The 14,613-nt window shown below is 43.5% G+C and overlaps 1 protein-coding gene across 1 annotated transcript in view; it reads left to right on the top strand.

Moving 5' to 3' along the window:
• The window catches only part of PHAX (phosphorylated adaptor for RNA export), a 65,189-nt gene extending 53,269 nt beyond the window's left edge, over positions 1–11,920 (top strand). The window contains exon 5 of the mRNA XM_077291224.1: positions 9,585–11,920. Coding sequence (XP_077147339.1) covers positions 9,585–9,845 — 261 coding nt within the window. The 3' untranslated portion in view covers positions 9,846–11,920. The remainder of the gene's footprint in view (positions 1–9,584) is intronic.
• The last annotated feature ends 2,693 nt before the right edge of the window (positions 11,921–14,613 follow it).

Genomic DNA, 14,613 nt, shown 5'->3' on the forward strand with positions numbered 1-14,613 from the left:
ACTGTATGTAAACCATGTCTCATATCCTGTCGGGTTCTGCAATGATTTTACAGAACCCGACAATTGAATTATTGGCTATTCTGCTACGTAACTCTATGTGAAATATATACATATACAACTATACTATGCTGGGTGGGAGATCCGAAAAGTGCGAGGCGAGTAGTGAAATACTCGCTATTTTCCGAGTACCACAAGTACTTCATTACTCGCCGATTACCGAATACCCACGATTATACCAGTTCATCCCTAGTTGCCACCCTTTAAAATGTTCCAGAAAATGAAGTATTTCTCCCAGAAAATTATTGCAGTTACACGTTTTATTATACACAAGTTTATTTCCTTTGTGAATTGGGACAACAACAAAAAAACAACAGAAGAAAAGCAGGGCTGTGAAGTCAGTAAGCCAAACCTCCGACTCCACATCAATGGTCACTACTGAGCGTGTACATAAAGTGCAGCACAGATTCAGCTCACCTAATAGCCGAGATCCTTAGATCAGGAACAAAACAGACATTTCTAAGACATCTCATATCTTTACCAAATTACTATGAAATCAGTTACAGCACATCCTGCACTGCACTACTGAACCCAATTTATTATATATTTTAGGAGTAAATCCGTTTTGTACCAATTCCACCAAAATGGACAGAGACTCCACAGACTTCTTTTAACCCCTTCCCGACCTTTGACGCCACGTAGGCGTCATGAAAGTCGGTGCCAATCCGACCCATGACGCCTATGTGGCGTCATGGAATGATCGTGTCCCTGCAGATCGGGTGAAAGGGTTAACTCCTATTTCACCCGATCTGCAGGGAGAGGGGGAGTTGTACTTCAGCCCAGGGGGGGTGGCTTTGCCCCCACGTGGCTACGATCGCTCTGATTGGCTGTTGAAAGTGCAACAGCCAATCAGAGCAATTTGCAATATTTCACCTATGAAAATGGTGAAATATTGCAATCCAGCCATGGCCGATGCTGCAATAGCATCTGCCATGGCTGGAAATCATGTTCTGCCCCCCCCACCGCCCCCGATCTCCTCCCCAGTCCTCCGTTCTGTCCGGTACCCCCCTCCGTCCCCCTGTCCGCTCCCCCGTGCTCCTGTCCGCTCCCCCCGTCCTCCGATTTTTCCCCCCCCCCCCCTGTGCTCCGATCCACCCCCCCACCACCCCCTCATACTTACCGAGCCTCCCGAAGTCAGTCCGTCTTCTCCCTGGGCGCCGCCATCTTCCAAAATGGCGGGCGCCTGCGCAGTGCGCCCGCCGAATCTGCCGGCCGGCAGATTCATTACAAAGTACATTTTGATCGCTGTGGTAGGTTCTATCACAGCGATCAAAATAAAAAAATAATAAATAACCCCCCCCCCCTTTATCACCCCCATAGGTAGGGACAATAATAAAATAAAGAAAATTTTTTTTTTTTTTTTTACCACTAGGGTTAGAGGTAGGGGTAGGGTTAGGGTTATGGCATGTGCACACAGTGCGGATTTGGCCGCGGATCCGCAGCGGATTGGCCGCGGATCCGCAGCGGATTGGCCGCGGATCCGCAGCGGATTGGCCGCTGCGAATTCGTAGCAGTTTTCCATCAGGTTTACAGTACCATGTACACCTATGGAAAACCAAATCCGCTGTGCCCATGGTGCGGAAAATTCCGTGCAGAAATGCTGCGTTGTATTTTCCGCAGCATGTCAATTCTTTGTGAGGATTCCGCAGCGTTTTACACCTGTTCCTCAATAGGAATCCGCAGGTGAAATCCGCACAAAAAAACACTGGAAATCTGCTGTAAATCCGCAGGTAAAACGCAGTGCCTTTTACCTGCAGATTTTTCAAAAATCGTGCGGAAAAATCTCACACGAATCCGCAACGTGGGCACATAGCCTTAGGGCTAGGGTTGGAATTAGAGTTAGGGTTAGAATTAGGGCTAGGGTTGGAAATAGGGTTAAGATTAGGCTTGTGGTTAGGGTTATGGATAGGGTTAGGGGTGTGTTGGGGTTACAGTTGTGGTTAAAGTTGGGATTAGCGTTAGGGTTGGGATTAGGGTTAGGATTAGGGTTAGGGTTGGAATTAGGGTTACGGGTGTGTTGGGGTTAGGGTTGTGGTTAGGGGTGTGTTGGGGTTAGGGTTGTGATTAGGGTTATGGCTACAGTTAGGATTAGGAGTGTGTTGGGGTTAGTGTTGAAGTTAGAATTGAGGGGTTTCCACTGTTAAGGCACATCAGGGGTCTCCAAACGCAACATGGCACCACCATTGATTCCAGCCTATCTTGCGTTCAAAAAGTCAAATGGTGCTCCCTCCCTTCCAAGCCCCGACGTGCGCCCAAACAGTGGTGTACCCCTACATTTGGGGTACCAGCGTACTCAGGACAAACTGGGCAACAACTGTTGGGGTCCAATTTCTCCTGTTACCCTTGCAAAAATAAAAAATTACTTGCTAAAACATAATTTTTGAGGAAAGAACAATTATTTTTTATTTTCACGGCTCTGCGTTATTAACTTCTGTGAAGCACTTGGGGGTTGAAAGTGCTCACCACACATCTAGATAAGTTCCTTCGGGGGTCTAGTTTCCAAAATGGGGTCACTTGTGGGGGGTTTCTACTGTTTAAGCATATCAGGGGCTCTGCAAACGTAACATGATGCCCGCAGACCATTCCATCAAAGTCTGCATTCCAAAACGTCACTACTTCCCTTCCGAGCCCCGGCATGTGCCCAAACAGTGGTTTACCCCCACATATGGGGTATCAGCGTACTCAGGAGAAACTGGACAACAACTTTTGGGGTCCAATTTCTCCTGTTACCCTTGGGAAAATAAAAAATTGTGGGCTAAAAAATCATTTTTGAGTAAAGAAAAATTATTTTTTATTTTCATGGCTCTGCGTTATAAACTTCTGTGAAGCACTTGGGGGTTCAAAGTGCTCACCACACATCTAGATTAGTTCCTTGGGAGGTCTAGTTTCCAAAATGGGGTCACTTGTGCGGGAGCTCCAATGTTTAGGCACACAGGGGCTCTCCAAACGCGACATGGTGTCCGCTAATGATTGGAGCTAATTTTCCATTCAAAAAGCCAAATGGCGTGCCTTCCCTTCCGAGCCCTGCGGTGCACCCAAACAGTGGTTTACCCCCACATATGGGGTATCATCGTACTCAGGACAAACTGGACAACAACATTTGGGGTCCAATTTCTCCTATTACCCTTGGGAAAATAAAAAATTCTGGGCTAAAAATCATTTTTGAGGAAAAAAATTATTTTTTATTTTGACGGCTCTGCGTTATAAACTTCTGTGAAGCACCTGGGGGTTATAAGTGCTCACTATGCATCTAGATAAGTTCCTTGGGGGGTCTAGTTTCCAAAATGGGGTCACTTGTAGGGGAGCTCCAATGTTTAGGCACACAGGGGCTCTCCAAACGCGACATGGTGTCCGCTAACGATTGGAGCTAATTTTCCATTCAAAAAGTCAAATGGCACGCCTCCCCTTCCGAGCCTTGCCGTGCACCCAAACAGTGGTTTACCCCCACATATGAGGTATCGGCGTACTCAGGAGAAATTGCCCAACAAATTTTAGGATCCATTTTATCCTGTTGCCCATGTGAAAATGAAAAAATTGAGGCTAAAAGAAATTTTGTGTGAAAAAAAAGTACTGTTTCATTTTTACGGATCAATTTGTGAAGCACCTGAGAGTTTAAAGTGCTCACTATGCTTCTAGATAAGTTCCTTGGGGGGTCTAGTTTCCAAAATGGGGTCACTTGTGGGGGAGCTCCAATGTTTAGGCACACAGGGGCTCTCCAAACGTGACATGGTGTCTGCTAGCGATGGAGATAATTTTTCATTCAAAAAGTCAAATGGCGCTCCTTCCCTTCCGAGCTCTGCCGTGCGCCCAAACAGTGGTTTACCCCCACATATGAGGTATCAGCGTACTCAGGACAAATTGGACAACAACGTTCGTGGTCCAGTTTCTCCTTTTACCCTTGGGAAAATAAAAAAAATTTTGCTAAAAGATCATTTTTGTGACTAAAAAGTTAAATGTTCATTTTTTACTTTCATGTTGCTTCTGCTGCTGTGAAACACCTGAAGGGTTAATAAACTTCTTGAATGTGGTTTTGAGCACCTTGAGGGGTGCAGTTTTTAGAATGGTGTCACTTTTGGGTATTTTCAGCCATATAGAACCCTCAAACTGACTTCAAATGTGAGGTGGTCCCTAAAAAAAATGGTTTTGTAAATTTTGTTGTAAAAATGAGAAATCACTGGTCAAATTTTAACCCTTATAACTTCCTAGCAAAAAAAAAATTTGTTTCCAAAACTGTGCTGATGTAAAGTAGACATGTGGGAAATGTTATTTATTAACTATTTTGTGTCACATAACTCTCTGGTTTAACAGAATAAAAATTCAAAATGTGAAAATTGCGAAATTTTCAAAATTTTTGCCAAATTTCCGTTTTTTTCACAAATAAACTCAGAAATTATCGACCTAAATTTACCACTAACATGAAGCCCAATATGTCACGAAAAAACAATCTCAGAATCGCTAGGATCCGTTGAAGCGTTCCTGAGTTATTACCTCATAAAGGGACACTGGTCAGAATTGCAAAAAACGGCAAGGTCATTAAGGCCAAAATAGGCTGGGTCATGAAGGGGTTAAAAAAAAAGGGCAAATTGGACATAATTTCACACACAACCCCAAAAATGGGCCAGACAAAATTGTTGACGCCCTCAGCTTAATATTTCGTGCACACTCTTTGAAATAAATAACAGCACCCAATCGCTTCCTATAACTATCAGCTTCTTACACCCCTCAACTGGAATTTTGGACCACTCTTCATTTACAAACTACTTCAGGTCTCTTTGAAGGCTGCCTTCTCCCAACAGCAATGTTAAGATCTCTCCACAGGTGTTCAATGGGATTTAGATTCTTACTCATTGCTGGCCACTTCAGACCTCTCTACAAAAAAGGCGAAACTGAAAAACAAGGACCCTTAAAGACTTCTGTTAAAAGGTTTATCGGTGGTTATTAATGGATCAATTAATCTAAAAGGCGCAACTTTTCAGTAGGTCAAGATCAAAAAATATTTTGTGCCTATAGCTGCGGCTAACCCTGTGTAGTCTGATTCTGCAGCCGTACAGTTCTGTCGCTCCCATTCTTAATATAAATATAGGTTAGCTGAAAGACCAGAACTGACTACTTGGGGGTTTGTTTGTTGCCTGTAACCATGAAGACAGATATTTCTAAATAGCAGGTAGGTGTGGGCAATTATTGGGTCCCTTTCAGGGAATATTCAGATGTAATTTTTTTCACGTACAAGTGATAGGTGATTAACATAGGCAAATTGCCACTTCAGAGAGGAAGAGGACTAGAACTCTAGTGCCACCTATTTGAAATAGCAATCCTAATAGAAAGGGGTCGGACTCCCCCTGTTTGGTGCGGGCTACGGTGCTGAGCCCGGACCTTTCCGAGCACATGTCAGCTGATATACAGCTGACAGGTCCGCAACAGCCGCAGTCTGCATTTAACTAGTTAAATTCTGCTTTCAATTTCCAACAGCAGCATGTAACGCGCGCTTACAGGAAGCGCATCACTAATCCCGTCCATCGGTGTCCCCATCACATGATCGCTGTGGTTGTCATAGCCGGATTGCTATGAGCGCCGCCTGGTGTTCGGCACTCATAGCAAGTGAGCATTTCGGCTACACACAGGCGATCTGATCATCAAAGTAGTGCAGCTTCTAGTCTCCCATGGAGACTATTGAAGCATGTAAAAAAAAAAAGAATACTAACCCCTTACTGACATTGGACATATTAGTACGCCGATGTCAGTATCCCCTGCTTTGATGCAGGCTTCGGCGGTGAGCCCACATCTTTACGGGGACATGTTAGTTATTTTGAACAGCTGACTTGTGCCCGCAATAGCCGCGGGTGGAATCGCGATCCACTCGCGGCTATTAACCCCTTCATGACCCAGCCTATTTTGACCTTAATGACCTGGCCATTTTTTGCATTTCTGACCAGTGTCCCTTTATAAGGTAATAACTCAGGTAGGTTCTGGTAAATAAGTTAATTTTAACCCCTTCCCGACCTGTGACACAGCGTATGCGTCATGAAAGTCGGTGCCAATCTGAGCGATCGTAGCCACGGGGGGGGGGGGGGGCTTGAAGTACCACTCCCCCTGTCCCTGTAGGTCGGGTGAAATTGGAGTTAACCCTTTCACCCGGCCTGCAGGAGCGCGATCATTCTGATTGGCTGTTTCACTTTCAACAGCCAATCGGAGCAATCTGTAATACTTCACCTATGAAAATTGGTGAAATATTACAATCCAGCCATGGCCGATGCTGCAATATCATCGGCCACGGCTGGAAACACTGGTCTGCACCCCCCCACCGCCACCGATCTCCTCCTCTCCGTCCTGTCATGTCCCATGCTCCCCTCCGTCCTCCTGTCCGCTCCCCTGTCTGCTCCCCCCGTGCTCTGTTTCCCCCCCCCTTCCCCCCCCCCGTGCTCCGATCGCACCCCCCCATACTTACCGAGCTCCGATGTCCCTCCTGGTGTCCTCGGTCTTCTCCATGGGCGCCGCCATCTTCCAAAATGGCGGGCGCATGCGCAGTGCGCCCGCCGAATCGGCCGGCAGATTCTTTCCAGGTACATTCTGATCGCTGTGATAGGTTCTATCACAGCAATCAAAATAAAAAAAATAGTAAATAACCCCCCCCCCCCCTTTATCACCCCCATAGGAAGGGACAATAATAAAATACAGAAATTATATTTATTTTTGTTTTTTCATTAGGGCTAGGGTTGCACTTAGGGCTAGGGTTGCACTTAGGGCTAGGGTTGCACTTAGGGCTAGGGTTGCACTTAGGGCTAGGGTTGCACTTAGGGCTAGGGTTGCACTTAGGGCTAGGGTTGCACTTAGGGCTAGGGTTGCACTTAGGGCTAGGGTTGCACTTAGGGCTAGGGTTGCACTTAGGGCTAGGGTTGCACTTAGGGCTAGGGTTGCACTTAGGGCTAGGGTTGCACTTAGGGCTAGGGTTGCACTTAGGGCTAGGGTTGCACTTAGGGCTAGGGTTGCACTTAGGGCTAGGGTTGCACTTAGGGCTAGGGTTGCACTTAGGGCTAGGGTTGCACTTAGGGCTAGGGTTGCACTTAGGGCTAGGGTTGCACTTAGGGCTAGGGTTGCACTTAGGGCTAGGGTTGCACTTAGGGCTAGGGTTAGAATTAGGCTATGTGCACACGGTGCGGATTTGGCTGCGGATCCACAGCGGATTGGTCGCTGCAGATTCATAGCAGTTTTCCATCACGTTTACAGTACCACGTAAACCTATGGAAAACCAAATCTGCTGTGCCCATGGTGCGGAAAATACAGCGCAGAAACGCTGCGTTGTATTTTCCGCAGCATGTCAATTCTTTGTGTGGATTCCGCAGCGTTTTACACCTGCTCCATAATAGGAATCCGCAGGTGAAATCCACACAAAAAACACTGGAAATCCATGGTAAATCCGCAGGTAAAGCGCAGTGCGTTTTACCTGCAGATTTTTCAAAAACTGTGCGAAAAACCCGCACACAAATTTGCAACGTGGCCACATAGCCTTAGGGTTGGAATTAGGGTTAAGACTAGGGTTAGGGGTGGGTTGGGGTTGGGATTAGGGTTAGGGGTGTGTTGGGGTTAGTGTTGGAGTTAGTGTTGGAGTTAGAATTGAGGGGTTTCCACTGTTTAGGCACATCAGGTGGTCTCCAAACGCGACATGGCGCCACCATTAATTCCAGCCAATCTTGCGTTGAAAAAGTCAAATGGTGCTCTCTCCCTTCCGAGTCCCGACGTGTGCCCAAACAGTGGTTTACCCCCACATATGGGGTACCAGCGTACTCAGGAGAAACTGGACAACAACTTTTGGTGTCCAATTTCTCCTGTAACCCTTGGGAAAATTAAACAATTCTGGGCTAAAAAATTATTTTTGAGGAAAGAAAACTTATTTTTTATTTTCACGGCTCTGCGTTATAAACTTCTGTGAAGCACTTGGGGGTTCAAAGTGCTCACCACACATCTAGATTAGTTCCTTGGGAGGTCTAGTTTCCAAAATGGGGTCACTTGTGGGGGAGCTCCAATGTTTAGGCACACAGGGGCTCTCCAAAGGCGACATGGTGTCCGCTAATGATTGGAGCTAATTTTCCATGCAATAAGCCAAATGGCGTGCCTTCCCTTCCGAGCCCTGCCGTGTGCCCAAACAGTGGTTTACCCCCACATGTGAGGTATCGGTGTACTCAGGAGAAATTGCCCAACAAATTTTGGGATCCATTTTATCCTGTTGCCCATAAGAAAATGAAAAAATTGAGGCAAAAAGAATTTTTTTGGTGAAAAAAAAGTACTTTTTCATTATTACGGATCAATTTGTGAAGCACCTGGGGGATAAAGTGCTCACTATGCATCTAGATAAGTTCCTTGGGGGGTCTAGTTTCCAAAATGGGGTCACTTGTGGAGGAGCTCTAATGCTTAGGCACACAGGGGCTCTCCAAACGCGACATGGTGTCTGCTAAAGATTGGAGCCAATTTTTCATTCAAAAAGTCAAATGGCGCTCCTTCCCTTCCAAGCCCTGCCGTGCGCCCAAACAGTGGTTTACCCCCACATATGAGGTATCAGCGTACTCAGGACAAATTGGACAACAACGCTTGTGGTCCAGTTTCTGCTTTTACCCTTGGGAAAATAAAAAACTTGCTAAAAGATCATTTTTGTGACTAAAAAGTTAAATGTTCATTTTTTCCTTCCATGTTGCTTCTGCTGCTGTGAAACACCTGAAGGGTTAATAAACTTCTTGAATGTGGTTTTGAGCACCTTGAGGGGTGCAGTTTTTAGAATGGTGTCACTTTTGGGTATTTTCAGCCATATAGACCCCTCAAACTGACTTCAAATGTGAGGTGGTCCCTAAAAAAAATTGTTTTGTAAATTTTCTTGTAAAAATGGGAAATCACTGGTCAAATTTTAACCCTTATAACTTCCTAGCAAAAAAAAATGTTGTTTCCAAAATTGTGCTGATGTAAAGTAGACATGTGGGAAATGTTATTTATTAACTATTTTGTGTCACATAACTCTCTGGTTTAACAGAATAAAAATTCAAAATGTGAAAATTGCGAAATTTTCAAAATTTTCGCCAAATTTCCATTTTTTTCACAAACGCAGAAATTATCGACCTAAATTTACCACTAACATGAAGCCCAATATGTCACAAAAAAACAATCTCAGAACCACTAGGATCTGTTGAAGCGTTCCTGAGTTATTACCTCATAAAGGGACACTGGTCAGAATTGCAAAAAACGGCAAGGTCATTAAGGCCAAAATAGGCTGGGTCATGAAGGGGTTAAGGGCCTTGGTTTCCATAGAAATTAATGGTTTTAACCAATATGTATAGTACAGCTGTTGAAAAGGCTAAGATGGGAATAAGTTGTGGTGTTGGTGCACACCATGATCCGCTTCCTCAGACTGGATAATACTGTAGCTGACTTGCATTGTTAATACTTGTCCTTGATTTCACCCTGTGTATATGAACAGTCAAAATGTTTCCATTCACGGACAAGAAACGCATGATACTGACAAAGTATATTCTTTTATCTTTAAGGAAATATTTTATGTGGAAAACCAGAAAGAATATGAGAGTAAAAAAGCTGCAAAAAAGAGAAGACGTCACTTACTTGGGAAGAAGATGAAAGAAGCCATCAAAGGTCTTAATTTTCAAGAACACGATGACACGTCAAGAGAAACCTTTGCTAGCGACACAAACGAAGCTTTAGCATCTTTAGATGAAGAAAACACTGAAATGAAAACCGAAACGGAGGATGCCTTTGAGATTGACAATTCCCATGATCTAGAAACCTTTTAACTGGAATAAGGCTAGAAGCTAGCAGACGTTGAGGCCGTGTATTAGTATTTTTGTTTTTTTTTCTTTCTGGGAGCAGGATACACCAGAAAAAATGTAGAGCAAAGCGTGTGATGACATTGCTTATTAAATGCACTTCAGTTTTTTTGAGGGCCAGTTTGGATTTTGTATTTTTCATGTTGTTCATCTGCCTTATACATTTTCTTTTGTTTTGTTTTTAAATTACATATCATGGTCATCACAATGCTACTTTTGTGATATATTGCTGTACTGCACGTAACAAACTTATACAAGCTCCCTGTCTGCCAAGCTGTAAGATACTTAGGTAATTTCTTGTGCATCCACTACGTTCTTGAAGGCCATGCTTCTTTTTGACAATCTATCTTGCTTAAAGAGCATCTCTGTATGTCAACTTTTATTTACGCTCGATAAGTAAAGCATTATAGCCTTGATTCATCAAGATCAGTGATGAGCGAATAGCATTGTTGCTCGGGTCTCCCTGGGCATGCTCGGTTGGTCTCCGAGTATTTGTTAGTGCTCGGAGATTTAGTTTTTGTTAACGCAGCTGCATGATTTATGGCTGCTAGACAGGCTGAATATATGTGAGGATTCCCTATCAACCAGGCAACCCCCACATGTACTCAGGCTGGCTAGCAGCGGTAAGTCATGCAGCTGCGGCGACAAAAACTAAATCTCTGAGCACTAACAAATATTCGGAGACCACCCGAGCAACGAGTATACTTTCTCATCACTAATCAAGGTGATTACACCAGATTTTTAGGAAAAGTTTTGTGCAACAGGAGGTTGCAACAAATTTTGACACAAAGTTTTCACAAGTGTCAGCGTGGCAATGTTCACACAACACAGATTGTGGCGTTCCTTACACCATAAATGTTACTCCTGTCCTTGATTGGATTAAGATTTTTGGTGCTTGTGCACGTCAGTGTTAAGATGCTTCGAACTCCAATGGCATGTGCCTGTCAATTAGGCTCATCCTATTCCTGCACACTGATTATTGAGATGTTTCCGTCTTAATGAATCGGGGACTATATGTTGTCTTTTGAAATCCTTAAAGGCAGCATGGCACCAGAAAAAAACTATTAACCTGCCTATATGGGGTTTATCTGCAGGTTAAGAGTAGTGATGAGCGAATATACTCCTTACTCGAGGTTTCCGAGTATTTTTTAGTGCTCGGAGATTTAGTTTTTCTTGCTGCAGCTGAATGATTTACATCTGTTAGCCAGCATAAGCACATGTGGGGGTTGCCTGGTAGCTAGGGAATCCCCACATGTACTTATGCTGGCTAACAGATGTAAATCATTCAGCTTCGGCAATAAAAACTAAATCTCCGAGCATTAAAAAATACTCGGAGGACCCCTGAGCATGCTCGGGAAATCTTGAGTAATGAGTACATTCGCTCATCACTAGTAATTAACCTGCCAAATGCTGTGGGAAGAAAAAACTTTATTCTCCCCAGCAGCATTCTGGCTTGTCACGTGGTCAGCGCAGGTTCAGTCCCCGCTCTGAGTATGCGGAGCAGCAGCTGTAACTGCGCCCCTGGCTCTGACTGACACGGATTCTGCACTAGGGCCATTTTTCAGTCTGTCTCGGGTACACTGTTACTGATGGATGGAGACATTAATGCTTATGGTCCCAGTGAGGACCACTGGGATAATGGCAATAGAATGGCAAGGTATGCAAAATGTAAGTAGTTTTCTTTATTTCTATCATAATGAACATGCACTGGATGTAATGTAACCAACAATCACTTTTAGCTGACATAATGTTTTTCCCTGGAAAGAAGTTGCCCCCATTGGAATTTCCATTCAATGGTCTGATGAAAGATCCCTCAAAGGTGAGCCATGTTTCCTTGAAAGAAATTTCCCAGCAAGATACTTCACCCGGTGTTCTACATATGGACGGAAATGTGTAGGACTTTGTTGGAGATGGAATTTTTAGATGGACTCTCGATACCTTTAACGTATTGTAAATTCACATCTTACAGCCTTTATTTCTTCATTGATTGTTTAAAAATGTTGAATTTCGAAATTTAAACAATTTGTTTTTCTTGCTCTTTGCGTTTGTCTTGTTTTTTTTTTTTTATGGAAGTTTATAGTTTCTGTACCTATGCAGACAAATGTGAAATACATTAAAAGGGATTTCCAGCTTATACAATGTACAGGGAAGTACCTAAATGTGCATGAATGCGCCCCACATGGTGCCATCTTGCTCAAATCTTGTTATTGATTATCGGTTACTGTGGGCAAAATTGCCAATGCAAACTACTACATTTCCCAGTATTCCCATTAGAGATAGTACCTCTATTATGAGGTGTACAGAAGTGCTAATTTCTTTTTCTACTTACTAAGGCCAGCTTCACATTAAATTTCATCCACACAGTTCTGGAATCTGTCCAAGGTGCCGTCTGAATACTCAGAAAAAAAAAAAAAAAAAAACGGGTTTTAGGTACGCCCCCAAAATACTATGAAAAAATATTCAGCACATCCTGCACTGTATACTGTGCACAATTTATTATATAGTCTAAGAGTTGGAGTCTGTCAATTTTATACCGACTCCTCCAAATTGGACACAGACTCCAAATCCACAGAACAGAAATGTGAACCTGGCCTAGGACTGCGTGTTATGCTGGTCAGCTTGTGAACACATCCCCTAAAAATGAAGGGAAGGACGACTGGAGATGAGCGGAGAAGAGGGCAGGATGTGATGCACTAGGCAGGGACATTGGTGAGAAAGGTCATACAAGCAGGAGCTGAGCGCCAGAGGCATCTCTACTCCAGAACGTGTATTAGTACATGGTAAACTATACGGCACACAATGCTTATAATATAAACTCCATTAGTAGCAGAATATATGAAGATCTGCCTCCTCCTTCACTCATTCAGTACATGACACAGCGGCAGCTGTGAGGCTTTATCTGCTAAAACTGTCTGTGGTAATGTCTGATAGGTTTCATGTTGTGGATTACTACATTAATGGGTGTAAGAATACCAAAGACATTAGAATACCGATGAGCGAATGTGCTTGAATAACGTCTTATCTGAGCACGCTCGAGTGTTTCCGAGTATCTTAGGCGTGCTCCTATATTTTGTTCCAGTCTCTATGGCTGCATGATGTCCAGCAGCCGCAAATCATGCAGCCACAGGGAGTCAAACATAATATACGAGCAATCCGAAGATACTAGGATAACACACAAGATTTGAAAATACTGAAATGGTAGAAGTGAAGGTGGCAGCACTCGCCACATTGTTGGAAAATCTGCATTGCTTCATAGTAAGCAATAAAAACCAGGAGAGGCTACGGTCGTTTCTTGTCTTCTGGCCAGGGCTGTGGAGTTGGAGTCTGTAGAAAATGGACGGACTCTTAAAATATATAATAAATCGGGTACAGTAGTGCAGTGCAGGATGTGAAGTAAATGTTTTCATAAAAATTTGTTGTGAATACTTTTCTGCCCAATGATGACAAAAGTATTCTCAGAGTGATACCCTTATTGGCTAACAAGAAAATAATGTTTGCAAGCTTTCAGAGCACAGAGGCACCTTCTTCAGGCAAGATTTTATTTGTAGTTTTGCCTGAAGAAGGAGCCTCTGTGCTCTGAAAGCTTGCAAACATTATTTTCTTGTTAGCCAATAAGGGTATGTGCACACGCTGCGGATTCACAGCGGATTTGACGCTGCGGATCCGCAGTTTTCCCAAAGTTCACAGTACCATGTAAACCTATGGGGAAAAAAAACGCTGTGCACATGCTGCGGAAAAATCCGCGCGGAAACGCAGCGGATTATTTTCCGCAGCATGTCAATTCTTTGTGCGGATTCCGCAGCGGTTTTCAACCTGCACCAATAGGAAAGTGCAGTTGAAAAACCACAGAGGAATCCGCAGAAGAAACCGCAAGAAAATCTGCAGTGAAAACCGTAGTGGTTTTGCACTGCGGATTTTCCAAATCCGCTGCGGAAAAATCCGCAGCGTGTGCACATACCCTAAAGGTATCACTCTGAGAATACTTTTATCATCATGGGGCAGAAAAGTATTCACATCGATTTTTCTGGCTAACATGGTACCACAATATAATTTATTGTATATCTCAAAAAATTGTGAAATTTATGAAATGTCCTATAAATATCGGCTTTGTTCATGATCTAGGGATCTCTGCTTTTAGTTGAGATGAATCTGTGCGGTACTTTATGAACATCCTCAGTAATGAGGCAGTGCTGTGGAGTCGGGAGTCAGGGAAATTGAGAAGTCGAGTCAGACATTTGGCTTACCAACTCCACTGTCCTGCTTCTGACACTTCAATGGTCTGTAGAAGTGTTAGAAGACATGTATATATTCTCTACACGGGCAGAAAATAAAATGGAAAATCTCCCATCTGGCCTGTGGATGTAGTATAGATTAAGCCAAAAGGACAATAAGTGCACAGGACCCACAGACCATGCCAATGTACAAGTGCTTCTCACTAAATTAGAATATCATCAAAAGTTTCAGTTCTTCAGTACAAAAAGTGAAACTCTTATATTAGTCATTACAAACAAAGTGATCTATTTCAAGTGTTTATTTCTGTTAATGTTGATTATGATTTACAGCCAGTGAAAACCCAAAAGTCATTATTTCAGTAAATTAGAATACTTTATAACACCAGATTGAAACATTTTAAAATCTGAAATGTTGGCCTTCTGAAATGTATCTTAAGTAAATGCTTACTTGGTCAGGGCTCCTTTGGCATCATTTACTGAATCAATGCGGCGTGGTATGGAGG

This window comes from Ranitomeya variabilis, chromosome 1 (genome assembly GCF_051348905.1).
Source record: "Ranitomeya variabilis isolate aRanVar5 chromosome 1, aRanVar5.hap1, whole genome shotgun sequence".
Classification (NCBI taxonomy): domain Eukaryota; kingdom Metazoa; phylum Chordata; class Amphibia; order Anura; family Dendrobatidae; genus Ranitomeya; species Ranitomeya variabilis.